Source organism: Sminthopsis crassicaudata, chromosome 5 (assembly GCF_048593235.1).
Source record: "Sminthopsis crassicaudata isolate SCR6 chromosome 5, ASM4859323v1, whole genome shotgun sequence".
Taxonomy (NCBI): domain Eukaryota; kingdom Metazoa; phylum Chordata; class Mammalia; order Dasyuromorphia; family Dasyuridae; genus Sminthopsis; species Sminthopsis crassicaudata.
In genome coordinates this window covers 21454049-21480801 of record NC_133621.1, presented here as the reverse complement: position 1 = coordinate 21480801, position 26753 = coordinate 21454049, and the positions used below count along the sequence as shown (strand labels likewise).

General features: G+C 35.5%; 1 protein-coding gene across 2 annotated transcripts in view; it reads left to right on the top strand.

Moving 5' to 3' along the window:
• Positions 1-26753, top strand: part of RBMS3 (RNA binding motif single stranded interacting protein 3) — a 1412069-nt gene that overhangs the window by 1231746 nt on the left and 153570 nt on the right. For both annotated transcript variants that reach the window (XR_012482314.1, XM_074267882.1), the window contains exon 11: positions 3426-3532. Coding sequence is in view for 1 of the 2 variants with exons in the window: in XM_074267882.1 (XP_074123983.1) it covers positions 3426-3532 (107 nt within the window). In the remaining variant the exon portion in view is untranslated. The remainder of the gene's footprint in view (positions 1-3425; positions 3533-26753) is intronic.

Sequence of the window (26753 nt, the reverse complement as noted above, 5' to 3'; positions counted from 1 at the left end):
TTTGGGAAAAGTTTGTTTCCAAAGCTCTTTTGAAAAATTAACCGGATATGAGATGGGGAAAATTATTTTGTTATGAATTCTGTGACCCAGAAGAAGCCACCTTTCCTTTCTATGACTGTAAACTAAACAGGGTTGGACCACGTGGCCTCTGAGGTCCCTTCCACCCTCACCATCAATAATCCTATTATCCCCACTTCACAGGTGAGGAAACTAAGATAGAGAAGTGGAATTAGTTTCTCAGGGTCGTACAACAAGTAAAATATACTCTTAGCTCTGACATGATATCATGGATACCAAATAAGGCAAATCCCTTCATACTGTGTTCTTCCCCAAAATAATGGCTTCTCAATATATGCCCCTTATATACAGAACTGACTCACTTTAAGCTCCCAGCATTTAATTCTCTTCTCCCATCATATTCTACAATATATTTGCCCTATAGCCTCTGAATATATGGGAGTGAAAAAGCATTTACTGAAGAAACTATTCCTTCATGCACAGAATTTTCATTTATTGAGGGGGCCCCAGTGGCATCTCAACTCTGCTCTCAAATATAATTTTAATCTTGCCTGTAAAAAGATCCTATACTGACTCATGTGGGAAAACCCCAAAGCTAAGAGCAATCAATACTGTTGTTGTTGTTCAGTCATTTCAATCATGTCCTACTCTTCGTGACTCCATTTGGGGTTTTCTTGGCAGAGATGCTGAAATGGTTTGCCATTTCCTCCTCCAGATCATATTATGAATGGAGTTCAGTGACTTGTCCAGAGTCACACCGTTAGTAAGCATCTGAGGCCAGATTTGTGTTGAGGGAGATGCACCGAATGCTAAACCCAGTGCTCTGTATACTATGTCTTCACCTAGCTGCTCCAAGTGCCATCAATAGTTACACATTATTATTGAATATGACGTCCCACAATCCTATTTGTGATAGTCAGCCTAACTCGACACATGTCTCACACACAGTAGACAATGAATGTTCATTAACTGCCTGGCTCTTTGACTCTTGTCAAGGCATATAATCATAAATCACTCACAATGTAGTAGTTCCCATGCTAGGGACTGAGGATACAAAGACAGAGCTATAACAGTTCCAAAACTCGATGAATTTCTGTTCAATCTGGGGACCTTCCAAGAGCAATACAAACTGATGTGATCACAAAGCTCCTGAAAGACATCAATTCACCCAATTGTTTCAGCATCTCTGTGAAATCAACAGAGCAGATCTTACTGATGCAGTGTTCCCTGCGTGACACGGCGATGCCATTCTCATTATGTTAAAGACCGTTGTCTCCATATTTCATTCTTGTTTATGGAAGAACCAGAAACCCACTCCATTTTATGAGAATTTCCAGTCTGATCCCTCGCTGCCCCAAGACAAGCAAAAAATCGGTGACTGTGCTCTGTTCTCATGAGTTTGCTCTGACACTCCACATCCTGACAAATGCTCATCTCATCCAAAACAAACTTCCCACCAACATTGTAACTTGTCCCTTTGCTCTTTTTGTGGTAACTTTGTTATCCACTGTGGAATATGGACCACTATGTTACTCCTGGTGGGAGTGATAACTATAAGGACATCCAAATGGCAGTAGTCTATTCTCAGAGGAAGCCATTTTTGTAATACTGTTGCCCTGAAATATATTGATATTCATTAAGGCCCTGCAAGTTCAATATTGGGAAAACAACTCAGACGTTCATTCATATTGATCACTTCTTATTGGTAATCAATTTTTCCTTGGGGGGAAGGTAATACTTAGGGCCACGTGGGGCCTTAAAATATAACTAGAACACACATCAAAATGAATCCTCAATTTAATCTGGACTGTAGAACACCATGAGAAGGGGGGCCATTAGGGGAGAGAGTGTAAGTTGGGGAATGGATCATCCGAACTATACCTCATTGGAGGAAGAAACTCTTCTTCTAATAGCTTCCTATGATTCCAGCTGCATTAAATGCTAAGAACTCTTCCTAGATCATAGAATAACAACTTGAGAGCGGAGAGATTCAGAATCCATTTAATCTAAACCCATCATTTTATACTAGAAGACACTGAATTCCAAGTTGGCTAAGTGAATTTTTCTGAGATCACACTGTTGATAAGCATTGACATCTAGACTTGATCTAACCAACTGAATAATTAATAAGCATAAATTACATTCAACTATGTGCCAGACAGTGGGATTACAGAGACAAAAAACCAAAAAGTCACAGAATTTCTCTTCTTCTGAGGGAGATGATATGAGGGGCCAAATACAAAATATAAAATAGTACTTCAGGGTCCTGACTTTCTAATTAATATAAGTTCCCAGGGTTCTCTCACCCCCCAAGAATTTTTTATTTCCACTAAACCACATTGCTTGATTCTATGATGCTGAATAACTAAAAGTACTTTTAGTGTTCCACTAAATGTCAGTAGCTTGGATCAGAGCTCTGGTTGCCTGGTTCTAGTTGTAGCTTGGGGAAGAGAGTACAAGGCAACCAGCATGATGGTCATTTTTTTTTCCTCAAAGAGATTGAAAATGAATGTCATACCCAGTGATTTCATATCCCAATTGTATATTCTCTTGTAAATGTCCACACTGAGATTTTGATGACTACTGTCATTTCACAGGACAGATCTCAGTGGGAGTCTGGAACAGGGAGCTGCAAAGATGCCATTCGCCACTTGCCTTTTTGAAATGGTAGATAATTTATTGGGAAAACAAATAATTTGGTGGTATTTGGCAAAAAAATATCCCTTTTCTTCCTTTAGAAGCACTGAAAGCATCTATTTTAAAAACTGGATCTGGCATAGTTTCAACAATAAAAACAGAGCTACTCTGAGAAAGAAATATTTATCCCCACAAATGATTTGTTCAGTCATATTGGACTCTTTATGACCCCAGTTGGGGTTTTCTTGGCAGAAATACTGAAGTTGTTTTTCCATTGTGTGTTCCAATTCATTTTACAGAGGAAGGACTGAGGCAGACAGGGTTAAGGGACTTGCCCAAGGTTACACAGCTAGTAAATGTCAGAAATCAGATTTGAACTCAAGACATGAATGTCCCTCACTCCAGGACTGGTAATCTACTCACTAAGCCACCTAGTTGTCCCACAATTTTTTTTTTCAAGAATATGTACCTAAGCTAACTGAGTTTCTATGATAATTTGATGTTTTTCATAAACTCTTGATTATTTAAACCAATATCAGTTATGTTTTTTTAATAGTTTGCCAGGAACTATTTTTTTTGTAAAATTGGGTAGTTAGAAAATCTGCCAAAAGAGCCAGGACTAAAAAGAGACCAAATTGATGTGCAGAGGGAAGATTTGACTTCAAAAGATCCCCGTTACAAAGCATCCCTTCCTCCTCCATCCCATAATCATAATCATAGTTTCAAAGGGGGATGTAGCTAATGTAGACTCTGTTTTCTTGTCTTTACAGCCCCCACTGAGCCTTTGCTGTGTAAATTCGCAGATGGAGGGCAGAAGAAGCGTCAGAACCAAGGCAAATACACACAGAATGGAAGGCCGTGGCCAAGGGAAGGAGAGGTAAGTGGCAATGGATGATCCATGAACGGGCAGGACTTTGGCAACAGTCTTCTGGCCGGTTAGCATGTCAGACATTGGGAACCATGATAAAATCAGGTGCTATAAAAAACCCAATAGCTTCAAAGAGAGTGAGGGAGCATGTCGATGCTAATGTATTCAGGATACAATTATATTAGAAGGATCTGGGCCTTTGGAATTAGTCTCAATTCGGCCACACAGTGAACTCTCTGTCCCCAAACAGACCTTGGTTCAGTGGCCATCGACTACAAGTTAATCAACAGGGGATTGTTCTGTGAAGGGGTAAGTTTGTGAAATAGGAGCATAATTGTTGCAGAAAGTATTTTCAGCTAAAGTCAGCAGTGGGCTCACTTTCTCTTTCCAGATTGGATTTATTTATTTATTTATTTTAAGAAATGATGTCTAAGTTTATTTAGTGAGAGAATAGTTAAGCTCAAATTTTCTGTATCTCTCCTTTAATGGATGTTGGCAGGGGTTCTGTATTTCCACTTACCTGTGTATGTGGGGATATACAAACATGGGGAGATAAGATTGTGTCATGGAATAGAAGGTCCAATTCAAAGTGAGGAAAGTTTGTGTTTTAAGTCTAACCTAGAATGCTTCTTCACTTTGTAACTCTAGGCAAGCCACTTAACCCCTCTGTGTCTTAAGTGGCTCTAGAAAACATAAGGGATGCTACCGAATCATTACTATTCTGCTTCCTTGGAGGGAGTGCCCACATCAGGAGTTTGTGATACTAATAAAATCAAGGATCTAGTCTCACACACATACACATACACACACACACACTCACACACACACACACACACACACACACACACTCACACTCACATTCACATAACACACACATTCATATAATAAACATAGACATAGCTATAAATAGAGGGATGATAGGAATAAGATATGTAGATAGAGCCACACAAATTATTATATATTTTGTTGACAAAGGAAATGAAAACAAGTCTCTATTATATATACATATGGACATCTACATTCAAATAGAATATATGATACATAACTATATACATATATGTGTGTATTTATACAAATATATAAATATATTATACAAATATATAAATACATTATACAAATATATAAATATTCTATTTATACAAATATATACAATATACATATATGTGCAAAGCTATAAACATAGAATATATATGTATTGTGCATACCATATATTATGCATATATGTTTCATATAGCACATATAGTGTACATATATGTATATTTATACAAAAATAATATATAATATACAGATATAGACATGCATGTATCTGTACATTGTATATTCTATTTGGTTATAAATATTGACAATATGTGTATATTTTACATAAAAAACATATGTGTATGTATACATAAATTTGTGTTTATCCTATTTATATGTAAATATAAATGTGTAGAGCATTTAATATATTGATGTATACATATATATGTGTGTTTTATCTATATTCATATATGTATATCTGTGTGCATATCTGTATGTATGTGTATATATATATGAATATTTAGATGTCTATAGGAGTATGTATAGATGTATACAGGTGTATTGAAATATATACTTATATAAATAGAATATATAATATATAGATGTATAAACATATTACAATTATGTACATATAAATATATATATATATATATATATGTGGGTCTGTATATGTACTTTTATCTATTCACTCTATATGTACAGATAGAGATATCCATAGTATAGCTATAGCTTCATATATAAGTTCACATGCATGTGTTTGTGTACATGTGTTCATATATATATAAATAGATACATACTCCAAAGAATCTATTGAGGATGTCCCTAAAAAGATAACATCATTTGAAACATTTTTGTATATAGTGAAAACAATATAATTGTTGCATATATATATATATGTTTGTATATAGTGAATACAATAGCAATAATTGATATTTAATAATAATAATAAATAGCCAGCAGTTATTTAGTGCTTTGAGACTTGTAAAGTACTTTACATTGTTATCTCCTTTTGTTTAAGTGTTATTTTATAACATGCTAAAGCTTACCAAACTCCTTACATACATGACCTCATTGAAGCCCCACAATAACCTGTGATTTAAAGACTTCAGGTCTTATTACACACATATTATAAATGGTATAAAGGCCTTGGAGTCTCACCATCTTCCTTCTTATTTTTCTTGATGGAAACTGAGGGCTCTCAGGCATTTCCCTTTGCCAGGAACTGAACATCAATCCTTACTGCTTCAGAACTAGAAAAGAGCTAAATTATCTTTTCCCTTTGTCATGGTCTTTTAGATGCTACCTCCCCAATCTTGATTAGTGTTTTTTGGAATGCAGAAACTCTGTAGATTTTCTACTTGCTTTAAACACAGTTAAAGAAGTTGGCATTTTTTAACCTGCTTTCCCACTCCATTCCATGGCAGACATGAAAAAGATGAGCTGAAATATCCATGATCATTCACTCATAGGATTTCAGAAGCAGGATTCAAACCTTGGTCTCCCTACACCAAGTCCATTGGACTAAGTCCACTGGAACATTGGTCCAAGATCATGTCATAAAGGGCTCTCTGTTCTTATCATCCCTAAAATCAAGATCTGTGCTATGATTTCACTTTATTTAAAAAGTAACAATAACAATTTTTATTTACAACAACATTTATTTACAGCTATCATGGACAAGGAATAGTGTTCTATGGCAATAGTCGGCATTATTAAGCATTTAATCCTAGATGAAGATTTCATAAAGACAGCTCTTCTAAAGTTTTTCACTTTAGAAATTTCCTCAATAAAGCTATTTTCATTCCCCAGGAACATTGCTAGTTCACAAAGTGGTTTCAATCAGGTCTCCATGCCCTTCATAAGAGCCCAAAACTATTTAGTGAGCTGATATTTGAGAGACATTATCCTGGATATGGACAATAATGTTGCCGTTGAGTGTCTAAAGCAAATTTTAAAAGCCTATTGGAAGCTTGCAATTGTTCTCATTTAGGAATGGTGATTTGTATTATGTTCCAAACAAAATGTCCCACATTGTTCAAGCACTCAGGCCAAGCACAGCAGTATGGCAGTGACATTCACATGAGACTCCGTGGTTGCTAGAGAAGACCAATGATCTCAGCCTTAGAAGTTTTGTTCTGACATGTTACAGCTTAATTGGGTCAAGAATCTCCTCCTAGGGAGTATCTCAAGAAGTATTCAATATTATAGAGCATATTCAAGAGTCCCTAAACATCTATTCATACGGCTAGGCTCTAATGACATGAATTCCAAGCCAACTACTAAAACTGCAAACTTACATTTGCCCAGCTATATTTGTAACCAGTCATATCAAGTGGATCTTTCTTGGAGATAGAATAAAAAGCAATTAGCAAGTGACCAGATTAAAACCATAGTACAGTGTAGCTTGGTCTATGGGTTCAGAGCATGATAAGTTCCATATGATCTCACTATCAGGAAAATTGGGAAAGATAATATCGACATTACATACATCTTAAGATTATTCTAAGGATAAAATAGGATTGCATGTTCTGCAGAAAGTGTTCTGCAAATCTTAGCATGCTATTTAAAAAGTTACTATTATATGTTTATTATTATCACGCACGATCCTTATCATGCCCTTGGCTTAGCTTGAGAAAGGGGGGAAGACCAAGTGCCTGAGCAATTTGGGAGTTTTCATTTGACATTTTAGCAAGTTTCGGTGTAGTGTTAATTAATTCCATCTTAAGCTACCATCCCTATACTTACTACGATTCTTTCAAAAGTGTTGACTCTATTGATCAGATAATTTAAGAACCCCATTATTCAATTTTAGTTAATTTCTAATTATAGGTAAACCTTATTTATTTAGATTCCCCCAATTCATTCAAAGCTAGGAAAAAAAACTAACCTATCATTTATCTTGCTGCTGTCTTTTAGACTTTGCTAAACAAGTTAGGATAAAGGAGAGATTAGAGAAAATCTCTAAACTCCTAATGAAAATGTGCTATTTTCAAGCATCCTCAAGCAATTTTGGCACATTCATTATCCTATAATTAATCGGCATGCTTATTTAACACCATTCATTCTGAGTTGCTAAACTGACTTTCTAGTATATGCTTTTCATGATCACATGGTTGAGAACTGGAAGAAACTTGTAGGTCTAAATCTGGATTGTACCTCAAAAGCCATTTAGTCCAATGCTCTCATTTTTCAGGTGAGCAAATGGAAGCCCAGAGAGATTAAAGAAATTGTGGAGTAAATATTCAACTAGTTTGACATATTTCTAGCTCTTTGGAAGCTTTTGTTCTACCATCTTGACAGGTGACCATCAAGAACATAGCTGCTGTTAGAGAAATACGCATCTCTTTTTAAAGGAGTCCATTCTATATTCCAAGAGTTCTAATTATGCAAGCATGACCTATGCTCAGCCAGAAGCTACCTTCCAATTGGCATTGGCTTTTCCTATGAAGCTATATAGAATAAATCACACATTTCTCTTACTTAAAAATCCTGAAAATACTTAGACAAGTGTCATTTATCCCCAAATTTTTCTTTTTTATGAGTTAAACATTCCAAATTTCTTTTACTGGTTCTCATGACATAATTTTAATGCTTCTTATCAATTCAAATTATTTATAATTCTGTGAAATAAGTATATGCACATGTAAAAATTATGCAAACATATATAAATACATAATATATTTGCATAATGTTTATGTGTGTACATATATGTCTGTTATACACACATATATTAATACATGTGCTTATATGTTTGTCCATCTATCTTAAAATATTACTGTTGCAAAGGAACAGATGGAGAAACTGAGTTCTAGAGAAGTGGACACTTGCCCAAGAATCCATAATTAGTAAGCATGTAATCTAGGACTTGATTTAAGTCTCATCACAAAATGAAATGCTAATTCCCTTATACCTTGATATTTCCAATCATAAGCCATGTATGACTCAGTGGAGGATCTTCATGAGCCTTTAGGGCTTAAAATGTCAAGATGAGAAGAAGCAGCTTGGTGGAAATTAATAACAGGCTGCTCTATACATTGCAACACCTGCTTCTACCATATAATGTCCACGTGACACTGGGCAAGTCATGTATCGCTTTAGACAATTCTCTAAGACTATAATTTGTGAAGCAGATGTTGATATGCACTGATAAGGGAAATTTTTATTTTTTTCCTTTCTGAATTGCCTACAGCAATGGAAGAACTAGTCAAGCCCCAAAACAACAATATTCATTATCAAGTGGACAAATTTCTAGAAAGAAACCTCTACAAAACCCAATAGACTAGTCCCTGTCATTAGAATTGAAGTCTTTCTGCCTTAAATTTCTTTCTTTTTTATTAATTTTATAATTATAATTTTTGACAGCACATATGCATGGGTAATTTTTTTTACAACATTATCCCTTGTACTCACTTCTTTTCCGAATGTTCCCCTCCCTCCCTCTATCCCCTCCCCTACATGACAGTCTGCCTTAAATTTCAATGGCTTAACATGAGAATCCATTGTGGCACTGTAGAAAAACCATTAGGTCTGAAGGCGGAAGATCCAAAATCAAATACTGTCTGCTGACCATTATTTCATGTGGAAACTTACAAATCACTTGGTTTCTAAAAGCCTCACTTCCCTCATCTATAAAACAAGAGGAATGGGCTTGTCAGGACCCTTCTAAATTTTAGATGTATAATTACACAGCCAGACAATTACTACAGGAGTGCTGATCTCATAGTTCTTTCAAAAATGGAAGAGCTTAGTTTGGCACTTGGTGAACCCAACTTGATTCATAGTTAGTGCCAATGATATCTTATTAAGTCTGTTGTCTTTGTGTAGTTCTATTTAATTGAATTCAACAGATAAAAATTGATTGCCTAATATGCACAAAATGGTATTCTACACTACACACTAAAATACAAAGTTAGTCAAACAGCGAGCATTTATTAAATGCTTATTAAACAGGCATTTTGTTAAAAACTAGAGAGACAAAAACATGGTACCTGCCTTCAAGGAGCTCACTGAATGGAAATAACAAGCAAGATATTTGCAGGATAAATGGGAATAATCTCAGAAGAAAGGTCCTTTTTTTAATAATAGCCTTTTATTTTTCAAGCTACATGCAAAGATAGTTTTGAACATTTATCCTTGCAAAATTTTGTGTTCCAAATTTTTCTCCCTCCTCTTCCCTCTTCCCCCCTCACCTAGACATCAAATAATCCAATTTATATGTAATTCTAAACATATTTCCAAATCTATCATTCTGCAAAAGAAAAAAAATCAGAACAAAAGGAGTAAAAATGAGAAAGAAAACAACAAGCAAGCAAACAACGATGACAAAAAAGAAGAAAATACTATGTTGTGACATAGTCCTTTCTCTGGGTGCAAATGGCTCTCTCTATCATAAGTCCATTTGAATTGACTTGAGTCCACTCATTGTTGAAAAGAGCTAAGTCCATCACAGTTGATCATCATATAATCTTCTTGTTTCTGTGTACAATTTTTTTTGTCTCTGCTCACTTCACTTAGCATCAATTCATATAAGTCTCTCCAGGCATTTCTGAAATCATCCTGCTGATCTTTTCTTATAAAACAATAATATTCCATCACATTCATATACTATAACTCATTCCCCAGCTAATGGGCATCCACTCAGTTTCTAGTTCCTTGCCTCTACAAAAAACAGCAGCCACAAACATTTTTGCACATGTGGATTCTTTTCTATTTTTAATGATCTCTTGTGATACAGATGCAGTAAGCACTGTTATATCAAAGAGTACGCACAGTTAGGCTTTGGGCATAGTTCCAAATTGCTCTCCAGAATTGTTGGATCAGTTCACAACAATGTATTAATATCCTACTTTTCCTACATCCCCTCCAATTTATCATTATTTTTTTTTCTGTCATCTTAACCAATCTGAGAGGTGTGAGATGATACCTGAGTTACCTTAATTTGAATTTCTATAATCAGTAGTGATTTCTTCATCTGAAAATTGTTACTATCCCTTGACCATTTATTGAAGAATGCTTTGTACTCTGATAAGTTTGAGCCAAAACTCTACATATTTTTGAATTGAGCCCTTTATCAGAAATCTTGGATATAATTTTTTTCTTTCTTTTTTTTTTCTTTTTTAATCTAGGCTGCATTGATTTTGTTTGCATGGGATCTTTTTAATTTAATAGAATCAAAATCATTCATTTGCATTTCATAATATTTCCTAGTTCTTTTTCTCAAACTGAATCTTGAATGAAATAGAAATTCATGAGGAGAGACTGTGGTAGGAGAACATTTCTAGAATGGAATGCAGCATGGAGGTGGGAGATGAAGTATCATGTACAAGTCAACAGCAATAAAGTTATTATTTCTGTATCAGAGTATTTTGTGGGTGATTAAGCAAGAAAAGTATGAAGGGACAAGTTTACAAAAGGTTTTAAATGCTAAAAGAGGATTTTCTATTTGATACTTAAGTTAATAGTTAATAAGTACAGCATATTGAGTAGGAGAATGACTCATCACATGTTCTTGACGAACATCTCTTTGACAGTTAAGCAGAAGATATAATAGAATGATAAGAGTCTTGAAGAAGAAAGATTAACCAACAGGTTATTGCAATAGTCCAGGTGTAAAGGGTGGGGTAGTAAAGCAAATAGAAAAGGGAAATGGCACCAAAATGGTATGAAATGGAAACTCACAGTTTCATAGAAAATACAGGCATGAGGAAATGGGGGCCAGCATGAGCTGTTGAGGATGGCTGTTAAGTAAAAGGAGAAGAGGGATATGATAATTTTATGAAGAGAGGGACAGATGAGATTTGGAGATGGACTGGATGTATTGGATGAAAGAAAGTGAAAAGATACAAATGTCACTGCTGTTTTGGGCTTGGGAGAATGATGGTATCCTCAATAAAAAATAAAAAAAAAGAAGCTCAAAGAAATGATACACCAAGAAATCATTTAAGTGTTTTCTATGTTCCAGGCACCATGCAAAACACTGAACAATAATGTCCCTAAGAAGTTCTCAAGTTAATAGAAGGGATAAAACATATTTAAGATTATTTTTATGGGAGACCTGATGAAAAAAAAGTGAAAAAGAAGTGTATTAATTAAATGCTATCATAATTGTAAGAAGGGAGAAATCATGCTACTGAGGTTTATAAAAAGGATTACACACACACACACACACACACACACACACACACATATATATATATATACATATATATAAACATATACATATGTATACCTTTGTATGAATGTGTGTAAACATGTATACAATCCATATGTATGTGTGTATGCATGTATGTGTGTGAATGAAGGATTCATGGAGAAAAGTTGTCCCAAAGAATCTACATACACACAAACCTACAAACATACATATATATATGTGTATATATATATATATATATATATATATGTATATATATAATATATAATACATAATATATATGTATATGTATATATATATGTATGTATATAAATAAATATCTTATCCCTATACATTACATATGTGTACATACTGTGTTTATGGACATTGTGTTTATTATATGTATATATATGTACATACATCCATACATGTGTATGTGTTGATAGTATGTGTGTATGTATATAACGTGTGTGTGTTTGTATATCAGGTAGATTTCAGGGCAGGGGGGTGAGGAGTAAATCATTCCAGGAATAGTGAATGATCAAAGGCATGGCAATAAATGTGAGCAAGATGAGAATTTAGCACAATGAGTGTTTAGTCCAGTTTGTCTCAAGCATAGATAATGTGAATTATTGTGATATAGCTCTCAAATGATAGGTAAAAACAGATTGCCTTAAAACCCAAGAAAAGAACAAAGTTTCACTTTGTTCACTCAGCAGTAGGGAGCGGCTGAAGATTCATAAATAGTAAGTATAGCAATTAGAGTTCTGTGTTATGAAAATTATTCAGCCACAGTATAAAGCAAGCTTAGGAGCAGAGACATAAGAAGCAGAAAGTCTAGTTATGAGTTTATTTTAGTAGTGCACATGAGGGGAAATGAGGGTCTGAGCTAGGGTGACTGCTGTGAAGAATATAAAAGAAAGAATTTGAGATACACTATGGAAGAAGAATTCATCAGATTTTGTTCTTGATTGAAGTCACTTAAGCTCTCCAGGTTTCCCTAATCTGTACTTTAAGGATATTGTGCTCCAAATAGTTCATTCTAAGATGTCTTCCTATCTCCAAATTGATGATCCTATGGATGAAGTTGATAAGGTAGCATCAAAATACAGCCCTGATGTTTTGAACCCAGAAGACTGGGAAGTTAATCATAACCTAAATATAGAAGTGAAGGAAGGGTTGGTTAAAGCTGGAGATGGGATACTATATTTATTTAGGGACATGTCGAATTTAATTGTCAACTGTCAGGTTATTGTCAGGTATTTTATCTGCTAGAAAATTAGAAAGAGAAAATAGGGACGTATAAATTTTGGAGTTTTCTGAGAATCATTGCTATTGAAACTAAAAAAGACGAAATTGTCAAAGAGTGAATGGAGGAAAAAATCTTTACCCAAGTTACCACTGCCATTAAAGTTCTAAGAGTCACTTAGGAGCAAGACAAAGGAGCAGATAATGAGAGCAGAGATTCTGGGTCAAAGGGATCCCAGAGGTTATAAATTTCAACCCTCTCATTCTGCATATAAGAAATTGAAGCCCAAAGAGCTGAAACCCAAGATCACACAGCTAAAAAAGAGCAAAGTTGGCACTGGAACCTTCAGTTCTCTGACTCTAAACACCATTAATCCCCCTGAACTATGCCTGTGGTGGAAGCTGAGAAGCTAATCAAGATGGAGGAGGCATGCACAAAAGGGAGCAGGACAACACTAAAAACACAATGTCATAGAAAAGCAGAAGGAGGAAGGAAGATTAATAGTGTCAGATCCCAGAGACAGAAGTCAAGATGATGAAGATGAAAAAAATGGTCATTGGATTTTGAAAGGTGCAATGAGGGAAGCAAAACCAAAGAGTAAGAGTTTAAGGAATAAGTTGTTGGAGGGGATATGGAGGCCCTGAGGGAAGGCTCATTTTTTCCTTTGTTGTTTGGCAGTTAAGGTGACACAAGAGATGATGATACTTTAAAAGGCAGTAGTTTCGATGGAAATTATTTTTGGAATAAGAGAAATATGAGAGACTTGAGAAATTTGAAAGCAGAAGATAAGGAACAGATGGAAAACAGCAAAGAAATAGGTGATTAATGACATTAGGAATTGAAGAAGAGATGAAATTGGGCTTAAGACTTATGTTTTGAGCCCAAAAGGAATGCTAAGTTTGAGGTCCAGAAGAGTAACATTCATGGAGCTCATAGGAAGACCTGATCTAGGTAAAAGAGGTGACATTACTTTCAGAGAGCAACAAGATGAGGATGAATCTAAGAACTTGAGGAAACTTTGAAATGTTTTTGGATAAAAAATTCCAATGTGAAAGAATTAATAAAAATCATTTAATTACCTGAAGGCATTGAGAATTCATTGAAAATTGAAGAACACAACCCAACAGTGCCATTACTGGTTCTGTATCCCATGGAAATCATAAAGGAGGGAAAAGGACTCACATGTGCAAAACCATTTGTAGCAGCTCTTTTTTTGGTAGCAAAGAATTGGAAAAGTAGTGGATGCCCATCAATTGGCTAATGGCTCAACGAGCTATGGTACATGAAGGTAATAGAATATTATTGATCTAAAAAAAATGATGAACAAGCTAATTTTAGAAAGATCTGGAAAGATTTCTGTGAACTGATACTGAATGAAATAAGCAGAACATTGTACAAAATAACAGCAAGATTGTGCGATGAGCGTCTGTGAAAGATTTGATTCTTCTCAGTGATTTCGTGATCCAAAGCAATCCCAATAGACTTTGGATACAAAATGCCATTTGCATCCAGAACAAGAACTAAGGAGACTGACTGTAAATAAACACGTGCTATGTTCACTTCTTTTTTCTCTTTTTTTTTTTTCTCTCATGGTTTTTCCCTTTTGCTGTTTTTTCTCTCCCAATATGATTGATAAAGCAAGGTATATTAAAATTAAAAAATTACTATGATAAAAAAGGAAAATTAATGATAAACAGTGTTCCTCTCTCCTCTCAGCAGAGAAGTGAGATACAAGATGAGGCTTATGTAGTCAATCATAACACCAGGTTGATTTATTTTTGCTTAATTTTATTTTTTTGTTATAAGTTCTAGTGGTATGTATGTATGTATGTATGTGTGACTGTGTCTTGGAGTATACATGTGAGTTGTAGAGGGTGAGACAATATGAAGTTATAGAAATGTAATAAAACATCAATAAATCAGATTTGCAAAACCATAAAAAAGTTTGTTATTGAAAAACACAATGTAAAATTTAAACTGGTATGTAAATATGTTCGTAAGGAGAAAGGGATGAATGGTAATTCATTAAATAAAAATATAAAAAAAAATTGAAGAACACAATGTCTGTGTACTCAGTCAACTAAGTTTCTGGCTTTTCTTTCCCTGTTTTTATTCGTTGTATTAATTGACTATAAAATCACCATATTGGTAGTGATCTCACTCTTCACATCATTCAAGTCTGATTTGTCATCCACCTTGATCTAAATGAATGAGGATTCACTGTGAATGACAAAAGCTACACAAAAGAAAAACAACTTGTCTTCTTAAACTGCAAGCAAATGATGGATTATGTAGGGGAAGGACTCTAGAGCTCCTCACTCTAAATAATTAGCACCTTCTGTTATGGAGGAAATGTGGTATAAAAGATATAGGTTGCAATCCCAGCTATGATCCAAATCATCTGGTACCATCCAAGTCACTATTTGTCTAAGCAAAGCTGGAGATAAAATTCTAGGACTTCTCACAGCTTTATTTAAAGTATTTTATATACCTTAAACCACCAATAAAATGTAAAATAGAATCGTTATCAATAATGATGATAGAATCTCCTTTAATGGATAACCTTCAGAGGCTACCGTAGGGTGTTGCCATAACTTCTAGCAGGATGTTACTATAATCAGTTGTCTGCTCCAAAAATAGCACACGTATACCCAAGGATATATCTAGCCCTATCCCTACACAAAAATGTACCACAGGGTCTCATTTCATCTGCATCAAACTATCCCCACTCATCCTAATCAAAACATCATTTTGGATGTGAGGATGGCAAAGACTTAACAACTCTCATGTCCTTTGGAGAAATGGAACTCCCATATTATATGTTTTATCAGACTCAGTTGTTACATTGGCTGATTTTGCTGATTTGCTTTTTTAATCCCCTATTTTTCTTTTTTTTTTATTCTTTGTTACAAGAAATGGTTCAATAGATCAGAGAGAAGCTCAGAAGTATATTTAGAAAGAGTAGTCATATAAAAACAAAAGACTCAGATAAGATTTTATTTAAGTGAGGAATGCAGTCTCTCTCCCAGCCTACTGTCTCTGAAATAATCGCTCAACCATTTTGCTTCATAACCTCAAATAAGAAGCTGTTGTCTGTTTTTTGTTTAATTTTTCCCTAAATAAGCACAGATACCTGAGATCTCCATATGGGCGGGTCCGATTCTGGTAGATGCCTGGTAGATTATTTATTGAATAAATTCACAACACTTTAAGAAAGCAACATATACCTTACATTTGCCAATTTAAACTTAAAGTGCATCTTGCTATTGTTATTATTCAGTCATTTCAGCAGTGTCTGACACTTCAAAGCCCCATTTGGGGTTTTCTTGGCAAAAATACTGAGTGGTTTGCCATTTCCTTCTCCAGCTCATTTTACATTTGAGGAAACTGAGGCAAGTAGGGTTAAGATGACACCACTCGGGAGAGTCTGAGGCCATATTTGAACTCATACCTTCCTGATACTGCGCAATCTGGCTGTATAAATAGCCACATTGGCTCAAAAGGAAGAATGGTCAAGCTTTCCTGTAGCCGGTAGAGCAAATGGGAATTTGTAACTCATTCTAACATTGTGTGTGTGTGTGTGTGTGTGTGTGTGTATGTTAACTACAAGGATTTTCTGGTTTCTGATTTTGAATGGAGTGAAAGTCAAGTGATAGAGGATCTAATTGTTACTTTGAGATTTTAACAGGATGATTATAGTGAAATGCTAGAAATCAGGAAGGCAAATCAGGTCTGATTGGATTTAGAAATCTGCAGTAGTTTCCAAAAGTCTCTCGTGATGGACTCCACAAGCCTCACTGGCCATGAAGTCTTAGGGTGATGGGACTATTAAGAAATAATTCATTTATGGTGCCAGATGATTAATATTCAAGAAAAGATGGTGGAGCAGAAGGAAGGGCTATCAGGGCAAAGTCTTGGGACATGGACCAAAGAAATGGAAACATTTTAATTTGAAAAAGAAATCAATGCATTTTGCAACTTATATATTTGAAAGTTTGACTTAGAATAAATTTAAAACTAATGAATGATAAAATATTATAATACATATATATATACATAGATATGTATATATAGGCATTTTTTTTCCTCTGATGCTCAATATTTACTTTTCTTCCAAATGGAAACATTTAACAAGTTTATCTCCATAGTCTGGATATATTTTTAAAAAGAACTAATGGAAATGAAGTAATACCATTTATGAACAAAGTAAAAGATCCAAGTAATCATTTATAGATTCTGTCTGGAAGAAAATTGAATTTGTGATCTGAGCTGGAGTCTGGGTATATTGAGGTGAAAATGCCTTTGTTGTTTCTGATAGAAAAGTGATTTTTAAGCAGGAAGGAATGACAGCAGGTATCCTGGAGACATTTTACAGAAATATATATATTTAATTTCCATAGCCACATTTGGTTGAACAGCCCCGAGGGCATTATATTTGAGTAATGAACTTCAAATTTTCTTTATATAGTAGGAGCTATTAGTTCAGTCTTACCTCAGATAAGTCAACTGAACATGTTTTGAATAGCGCCTGATGTTCTGGGGTCTCAGCTCAAACACCAGTGCTTTGCCCTTAGAGCCTATCCAAATCATTTATGACAACAGCCTAACTTAGTGGACAGTATGGCTGTGATTCAGGAACATTGTTCAGCAGATCCAGCTTTAACTTATAATCTAGGTATCCAAGGAAACAGCCACAAGTAATCATCTGTTCTCTGCTTGTAGCACATTCCTGAGGGCAATCCTCAACCTTCCAGCCTCTTTTTCTTTGTGACAACTCTTGATTTTCCTTACCCAGAGCCCAATTTTACCCATCTCTGATTGGTACCCGTGATTTTTAGTTCTACCTTCTGAGGGCAGGTAGACAAAACTAATGTCTCTTGTTCAACACAACCCTTCAGATTCTTGAAGAAGATAGCACACATGCTCTATCATACACCTCCCAAGAGAAGTCTTTTCCAGATTAAACATCCAAGTTACTTCAAGTGACTATCATTGGGTCCTTGGTAATCAATATAATTTCTAAAATGGCCATTCAGAATTTACTATACTATTATAGCTATAAAATGACCAGAGCAGATAATAATGGGATTATTACCTTTTTAAGTCCCAGACACTTTTTCTCCCTTAAAATCACATAAATTTCTGGGTTATGCAGCTAATTCATGTCAACCTTGGGGTCAAGTTAGACCAACAAGTTAAATCAGAATGCAAAAAAAAGAGGGGAGAAATTTCTCTGCCTTCAAGTAGCTCACAGCTAATGAGAGCCTGAAATCTCCAGATTAAAATGTAATAAATTTTGAATTTAACAATTATCAAAAACTTATTATATAAAGAAAAAGAGAAAGGATTAACTAACTTAAGTATATTTTTTTCTTTGATGACATAGATATATGTGTGGCTATAGATAGGTGGATATCTATCCATCTATCTATCTTTGTAGATATGTATCTATCATCTATCTTTACAAAATGATCCAAAAGTCTTTTTTTTAATGTTTTAATAGCTTTTATTTACCAGATATATGCAAGGGTAATTTTACAGCACTGACAATTGCCAAACCTTTTGTTCTAATTTTTCCCCTTCTCCCCCCCACCCCCAGATGGCAGGTTGACCAATACATGTTAAATATGTTAGAGTATAAATTAAATACAATATATGTATACTTGTCCAAACAGTTGTTTTGCTGCACAAAAAGAATTGGACTTTGAAATAGTATAGTAATTAGCCTGTGAAGGAAATCCAAAATGCAGGCGGACAAAATTAGAGGGATTGGGAATTCTGTGTAGTGGTTCATAATCCTCTAGAGTTCTTTTGCTGGGTGTAGCTGGTTCAGTTCATTACTGCTCTATTGGAACTGATTTGGTTCATCTCATTGTTGAAAATGGCCACGTCCATCAGAATTGTTGAAAAATACGATTTCCTGGTCCTGCTCATTTCACTCAGCAAAGATCCAAAAGTCTTAATGAGGTTTTGTTGTTCAAATATCTATATCAAATATATAGATGCATATGTGTGCTTGGATATCAGTTACATCCTGATGATGTGTAAAGAATTAGCCATAGGACCTAGATTAGGCAGGTCCAAGTCCTCAGTATGTGGACTACTTCCCCTCCTCATGGCAAACCCATTCCTTGCTGTCTTCAAAACACATCCCAACTTTTACATTCTCCAGGAGGTATTTCCTGATTTTTGCTAGTACTGGTATTCTGTTCTTCTCAATGAAATCACAAATTTTATTTTTAATTATTTTTTATTCACAAGGATCTGTTCTATCTCCATCCTATCCTTAGTCTCCTCAATATCTCTGTGGCTCCCCCAAAAGGGGGGGGGGCACACTGCTAGGAACAAATATAGTGAAGTCAAACTAATTCCCTTTTTATTTATTTTGCATTTCTTTTTCTGTGTCCCATTAGTCAGTGAACTGTGTAGTGAATAGATGTCCAGCCTTGGTACCAGGAATACCTGGGTATAAACTGGGGGATCTTTTAATCTCCTGGATAATTATCAAAGACTCTAGATCTCAGAGAAGGTCATGCCCTGATCTGCTTTGTGGAAATGTTTTTACCTTTGAGTTTCCTGTACCTCTAATACCAAAGTCTGGTCCATAATGTTCACACACACACACACACACACACACACACACACATACACACACAAACACAAGCATACATACCCCACACAAATACACACAAACATATAAATATATATATAAATACACACACATACACATCATGTACACCATAGCCATACACACATACCACACAAACACACAATATCACATAGTCTATATAAACATGCTACAAAAAAAATATATATATATATATATCACATACATGTAAATATGCCACACATACAAACAGACACATGACAAAATCCATATATACTTACCATATACTTCATACCCATATACACACCTCCCAAATATACACATACATACATCACAATGCACATATACCACACACACACAAACACACAGATCTATCTTTACCACATATCCATACCACACATGCATGTATACAGGTTGCACGATGCCTTTGAATTGAAATCAGGAAGATGAGTGTTTGAATCCTGTCTCAGACTGTTATAGTGGATAACCCTTAGAAAATATCTCAAAACCTTTTTCAGACTCAATTTCCTCACCAGTAAAATGTAAATTAGCACCCACTTCCCAAGGTTATTGTAGGGAGCAAATGAAATAATATATAACTTTGTAAAATTATGGCTAAGATTATATATTTATAATTAATGAATATTCATATTTATAAATATTGTTATTGAACAAGATAACAACAAAATTATGATTTTTTTTCAGATGATTACAATTTGGCTTTATCTAGTTATGAGCCACCACCAGGTTCTGTAACGAATCTGAAATCTCGCTTTCTTCATCTGTAGCATAAGGAATCTCCCTCCCCTCGGTGGCCTCTAACAGTGCTTTATCCCTTTACATCTTTTTATGCTTGAAATCAACATGTTTTTGGCAGCGAGAGAGAAATCTTTCTGGGCTGCAAAAGTTTATAACTTGTCTCCCATTCCAGCCTCCTATTAATAAAAAATTATGTTTGTGAAGGGTATGCCGACAGGCAGAGGTCAGGTAGGGGAATGTGATTTCCCAGTCTGCTGCAAAGGCAATAGCTCTGTGTGTGTGTGTGTGTGTGTGTGTGTGGTGTGTATGTGTGCATACATGTGCATTTGTGTTTAGGGGGTGTGTGTGTGTGCACATCTGTGTGCATGTGTACAGTAGTATGTCTGCATGGGCACATGCATGTGCATTGTGTGTATGTGTGTGTGTGTTCAGGCAAAGCTGTGGAAGCCAATTCCAGGTCTCCAGCCTCCCCGTACCCCTGTCTGCAGATGAAACCATTTGGTTAGTAATGATTATTAAGCCTGCGTGGAGCTCATTTATGATTCAGTTGCTGATTTCCATTGAGGCTCCCCAGGCAGCAGGTAGCCTTTAACCATGCTCCACAACACAGCCTTCAGGACAAGCACCATTTATATCCAAACAAGTCATTGTCTCCTCTTGGGGGAGAATCTTCCTGATCTTGAAGACGTGTGTGTGTGTGTGTGTGTGTGTGTGTGTGTGTGTGTGTGTGTGTGTGTGTGTGTACAGCCACCTGGAGCACTGTTAGCCATTATCATAGACGTGATGAGAAGCAGTGAATAAAACACTGGGCTCTAGAAAGCCTGGGTCCCATCCTATCCTTGATGCTTGCTAGCTGGATGACCTCGGGCAAACTCCCTCATACTCTGGGTCTCAGTCCTCTCATCTGTAAAATGAGAGAATCATGCTAGGAAGCCTTTGTAGTCCCTTTCAGGTCAATCATTGTTATATCACCAATCTCATATTCATTTTTCCTCTTGAACGTTTACTCTAGAATAGTCACTAATATCTGTGTAGCTCTTGCTATGTGCCAAGTACTGTGCTTATTAACCCACTTGATCCTCCCCATAAACCCTGGCAGGTGGTACTATTATGATCCCCATTTAGGGAAAACTGAGGCAGACAGAGATTAAGTGACTTGCCATGGATTGTTGTTGTTTGGTCATTTTTCAATCATGTGCATTTTCTCTTCAATCTGATCCATCAAGAATTAAAAAAAAAAAAAAGTCTACTGATCCCAAATGCAATGGATACTAAAATAAAATGAAGAAGTCCCTGAATTAAAGACCACGGAGGCAAATACCACATTGAGATAGATAGTTGCAAAATAAGGTGAGGAGGAAAGTAACACTCATTAGTCTATCAGGAAAGTCTCCCCACAGGAAGGGCCACTTAAATTGAGCCTTAAAGGAAGGTAAGGACCTGGAGTGGAAATGAAGGAGGGCATCTTCTATCTGTATCTGAAGTTCCTCCTGGCAGCAATGTGCTTATTCACCCCCTGCTTATTCATCACCTCCAGCTCTTAGAACCCTTTGTTCTCTTTAAAACTCAAGCCAATAGATATCTTCTATAGAAAAACTTTCCTAAGGATCCCTCATATATTCATATTAGTTGCTAATACCCTATCCCCAAATTTATTTTCTATTATATATATATATATATATATATATATATATATATATATATATATACACACACACACACATATATATGTATACACACACACACACACACACACACATATATATATATATTATTTTTTTGTAAGCACACATATTTATTTATAAATGTGTGTGTTTTCCTCCTCCACTGGAATATAGAGTTTGTTAATTTCCTTTAATCTTTGCTCCTTCACTACCTAGTTCAGTGTCTGGAAGGTAGTGGTGCTTAATAAATGCTAAATAGATTCCAGTCCCTACAACTTTCTATGGTCCAAAATGTGATATGGTTAACCTGGCTGGGTGACAGAACTTTGTGACCTTAGCAAGGTTGACAGAAAATGCACAATCCATCTTTTCAAACATGATCCAGTGATCCATAATATTTTGAGAGAATAGCCTGGGGTTCAAATCCCAGGTGAGCCTCTTCTTAACTCTATTGCTTCAAGTAAATCCCTTCATTTGTTGTCTTGTTTCTTCATCTCATAAAATGAAGGTTTGGACTAGATGACCCTTTAAGTGCCCAGTTCAGAATCTATGTCTTCCCATAATTTGTGCTCTATCAGGATGAACTTGGACAACCCAAGATATCTCTCTCTCTCTCTCTCTCTCTCTCTCTCTCTCTCTCTCTCTCTCTCTCTCTCTCTCTCTCTCTCTCTCTCTCTCTCGCACACACATGCACACACACACACACACACACACACACACACACAAAATGAGGCATCTGAAATGGACTTTGGAATAGTAAAATTTACAACAGAAGTTGCCCTGTAAGGAAAACCGAGTGGCAGAATTGATGCTTTTGCATCTGGAGAAAATTTTGAGAGACCCTTGGAAAGCAAGGAGATCAAATCAATTAATACTTTAAAAGAAATCAATTAAAACTATTCACTGGAAGGTCAAATGCTGAAGCTGAAGCTTAAATTTTTTGGCTACATCATGAGAAGATAAGATTCTTTGGAAAAGCCCCTAATGTTGGGAAAGATTAAAGGTAAAAGAAGGGAAAGCCAGAGGATGAGATGGATAGTGTCAGGGAAACAATGAGCATGAGTTTGGATAGACTTTGGGAAACAATGAGGGATAGAAGGGTCTGACTACCATGGTCCATGAAAAGCTGGACACAACTGAACTAGTGAACAACAATATTGGCTTAGAAATGGAACAAGAAGGACAATCAATAATCCCTGCAATTTGGATAAACAGAATTCTAAGAAAGTTGAGTGAGTTATATGGTCTGGCTTGAGTTTATGGATTAAAAGGGTAGGCTGCAGTACTTTGAGCCCTAAAAACTATATAAAGGTTTAGAAATTAATCAGAATCCTCCCCCAACCCCCAAAACAAACACTTATTCATACTATCTATCTATCTATCTATCTATCTATCTATCTATCTACCTACCTATCTATATATATATTTTACATGTTGGAAATTGTTTTATGTATATTTTCAGTCTTGATTTATAACCAAGATCAGAAACACAGCTCCTAGGAATTGAGTGACTATTCATTCTAAAAACATGAAAGAATTTCCAGCTTGTCTTATTGCCAAAAGTGTTGTTATGGTGAGACTCTTGTTTCTTCCTGCAATGCTAAGTAGCTCAGATGGACTGAAATTCAGATAAGCATTTAGGCTTCTGGATACAACCATAAAATTAACCTCCATGATTTCCTAGCAACCGTTAAGACCTCAAGTCCTTTGGATTAGCCTACATTTTTCCATAGACTTATGAATTGCTAGTTTTTCTTTGTATGCTTAGCTTTTCAGAAAACATATTTTTTAAATTGAAAGCAAGAATTACTATGAGTTTCTCAGAGCCAAAATATCCCGGTTTCCTTAGTTCCTGCTCTTCCATTTCAGCCAAACGTTTCCCATTGTCTTGAAATGGCTTTTTAACAAAGTAATAAAAGTTAAGTTTTTAAGGAAAGCTTTTAGCTTAGTGTGCTTTCCTGCGGAATTAGTAACTTGTTTTTATAAACCATTTATTTAATAGCTGTAAAGCCTTTAGGTGTTTTAATATATTTTGACTTTGAAATATAGTAGTTTCACATTTTAAGCTAAGTGCTTACCAACTCATAAAGAATTATTTAGGCTATAATGTTAGCAGGCCGCCATCTTAGTTCTGTCTCATCTACCTCTAAGTACCCTAGTCACAAGTTACTTAAATTCTCTGCACCTCAGTTTCCTCATTTCTAAAAGAAGGGGGTAGAACAACCACCTTCTAGCACTAATTCAATGGGTTCAGGATTGTGAGACTATATCATCTAAGAGAACCTTCCAAGAAAGTAGAGACAAAAAGACAGCTAGAAAAGAAAGGACATTTGAAAGATTTCTAGATGTCCTAGACACATTGATGATAAGGCCAAAAAAAAAAAAAAATTAGAGTACCTAGCATGTTGTTTTAGGGGAAGAAGGATAGACTTAATTATTGGCCTACTTCTTTTGGCAATTAATTTATTTTCCTAAAATGTGTTAATGAGAACATTAAGTGACATGTCACATGGTGTGTTAATGAAAAGTCCTTGTTTAGAATTTGTTCATCCTCAGATCCTTTCCAGTCATCAGATAACCTTCAAATAAATCATTCCAGACTGGAAACTCATCCTTGCCCACATAATAAGGGCCAGCATAAAGGAAAAGAACACAGGAGTTTTTTTATTCTCCATCTACTATCTGACTGGTATAGTCCCTAACTTTTCCCAGTTTCCCTGACCACTTTAAATGTTAGCTTACTACATGCAAAGAGTGGTGTTATCATATGATACTATGGGTATACTGTTAAGAACTTAGAAGATTGCTATTCACAAAACTTCTTATATACAATGAGATTTACACTATTGGTTGAAAGAAGTCCTCTGAGTCAAATAATGGATGCCTTATTATCTTTTTTTTCTTTTTTTATTATTATAACTTTTTACTGATAGTAGATATGCATGGGTAATTTTTTACAATATTATCCCTTGCACTCACTTCTGTCCGACTTTTCCCTTCCTTCCCTCCCCTCCCCTACATAGCAAGCAGCCTTATACATGTTAAATATGTTATAGTATATCCTAGGTACAATATATATATATGTGCAGAACCGAATTTTTGTTGTTGTTGTTGTTGTTGCAAAGAATTGAGTTCAGAAGGTAAAAATAACCTGGGAAGAAAAACAAAAATGCAGACAGTTTACACTCATTTCCCAGTGTTCCTTCTCTGGGTGTAGCTAATTCTGTCCATCATTGATCAATTGGAACTGAATTAGATCTTCTCTTTGTTGAAGATTGGATGTCTTATTATCAACAGGGAAAAGCAAAGAAGGGATTATGCATTTATATAGCATCTACTACATTTCAGATAAATCTTTTTTTCTTTTTAAAAATTTATTCTTTACTTTAGCATTTTTTTCTTTTTAAATTTTGAGTTAAAAATATTTTCCTCCTTTCCACGTCTCCCCCATGACCTGAGAAGGCAAACAATACATCAATTATACGTGAAATCATGTAAAACATTTCCTATAATAGACATATATGAAGAGAGAGAGAGAGACAAGCAGAGACAGACAGATGGATGAACAGATAGATGGACAGACAGGAAGGAAAGAGGAAGAAAGCTGATCATCATAGAATACCTTTCACAGTTTAGAATACTGTGTATATTGTGCTTATTTCATTTTGCATCAATTCATGTAAGTCTTTCCAGATTTCTCTGAGAGTATCCTGCTCATTATTTTTTATATTCCAATAGGCATTCCATTACAATCATATATCACATTTTGTTCAGTCATCCCCAAAAGATGAGCATTCCCTCATATTGCCATAAATAGTGCTATACAAATAGGTCCCTTCCCTTTTTTCCCCCTGTCTCTTTGGAATACAGACCTGGTAATGGCATTGCTAGGTCAAAGGAAATGTACATTTTTATAATCTTTATACAGTACCTAACACATAATTGGTACTGAAAAGATACTCATAGACTTGATGCTAGATCCAACAATTGAAGCTATTTTTAAAAAGAATGAGAGATTTCTCCCTAATGGTATGGATGGGGTACTTGGCTTCAAGTTTGAAATATCAGCTGCCATCTCAAAGATTTACTCGATGACTTTGAACAAATCCCTCAACTTTTCTGTGCTTCAGTTTACTTCTCTGTAAGATAAAGGGTAGCTTCAGTGACCTATTAGGGACCTTCCAGTTCTATCTATGATTCTCTGTTCTTCCAGCAAAGGATGGCTAGATGGATGAGTTTTTGAATTGGTTGTGAAAAGGATTCTTTTTTTGGAGAATGGTTGGATTGGATGGTCTCTGAGATCCCTTCAGAGCCCGAAATTTTCCCTTTCTGTAATTCTAGGAGAATTGCCTTTCTAAGTAGCAGATAATATTTTTCTTTCTTCCATCATTTCTCAGTGCTTTGAGAGCTGAAACCTGAACCTTTGCCACCCTTCATATATCTACAAGTTAAGAAAAGGCAACACACATGCACACACACTCATATATAGACACGCACACACACACACACACACACACACACACACACACACACACACACACACACACACACACTTCCCCCCAATCTTAAACGTCCTTTATGCTCAGAAAACTGAAGTTAAATTTATGAAAAGCAATGTTGTGCCTTGTACTCTTTCAAGGAAAGAGGATTAAAAATCACTTTTCTGCATGTGTACTGTGACAGTTCCACTTTGTTCCAAGTGATTTTCCTCTTTGTGAGAATCTGGAGTTTGTAAACAGGCTGTAATGTTTGGTAATTACATAGCAGTGATTTCATGGCACCAGCTCAAGGTAGAGAGGAATAAA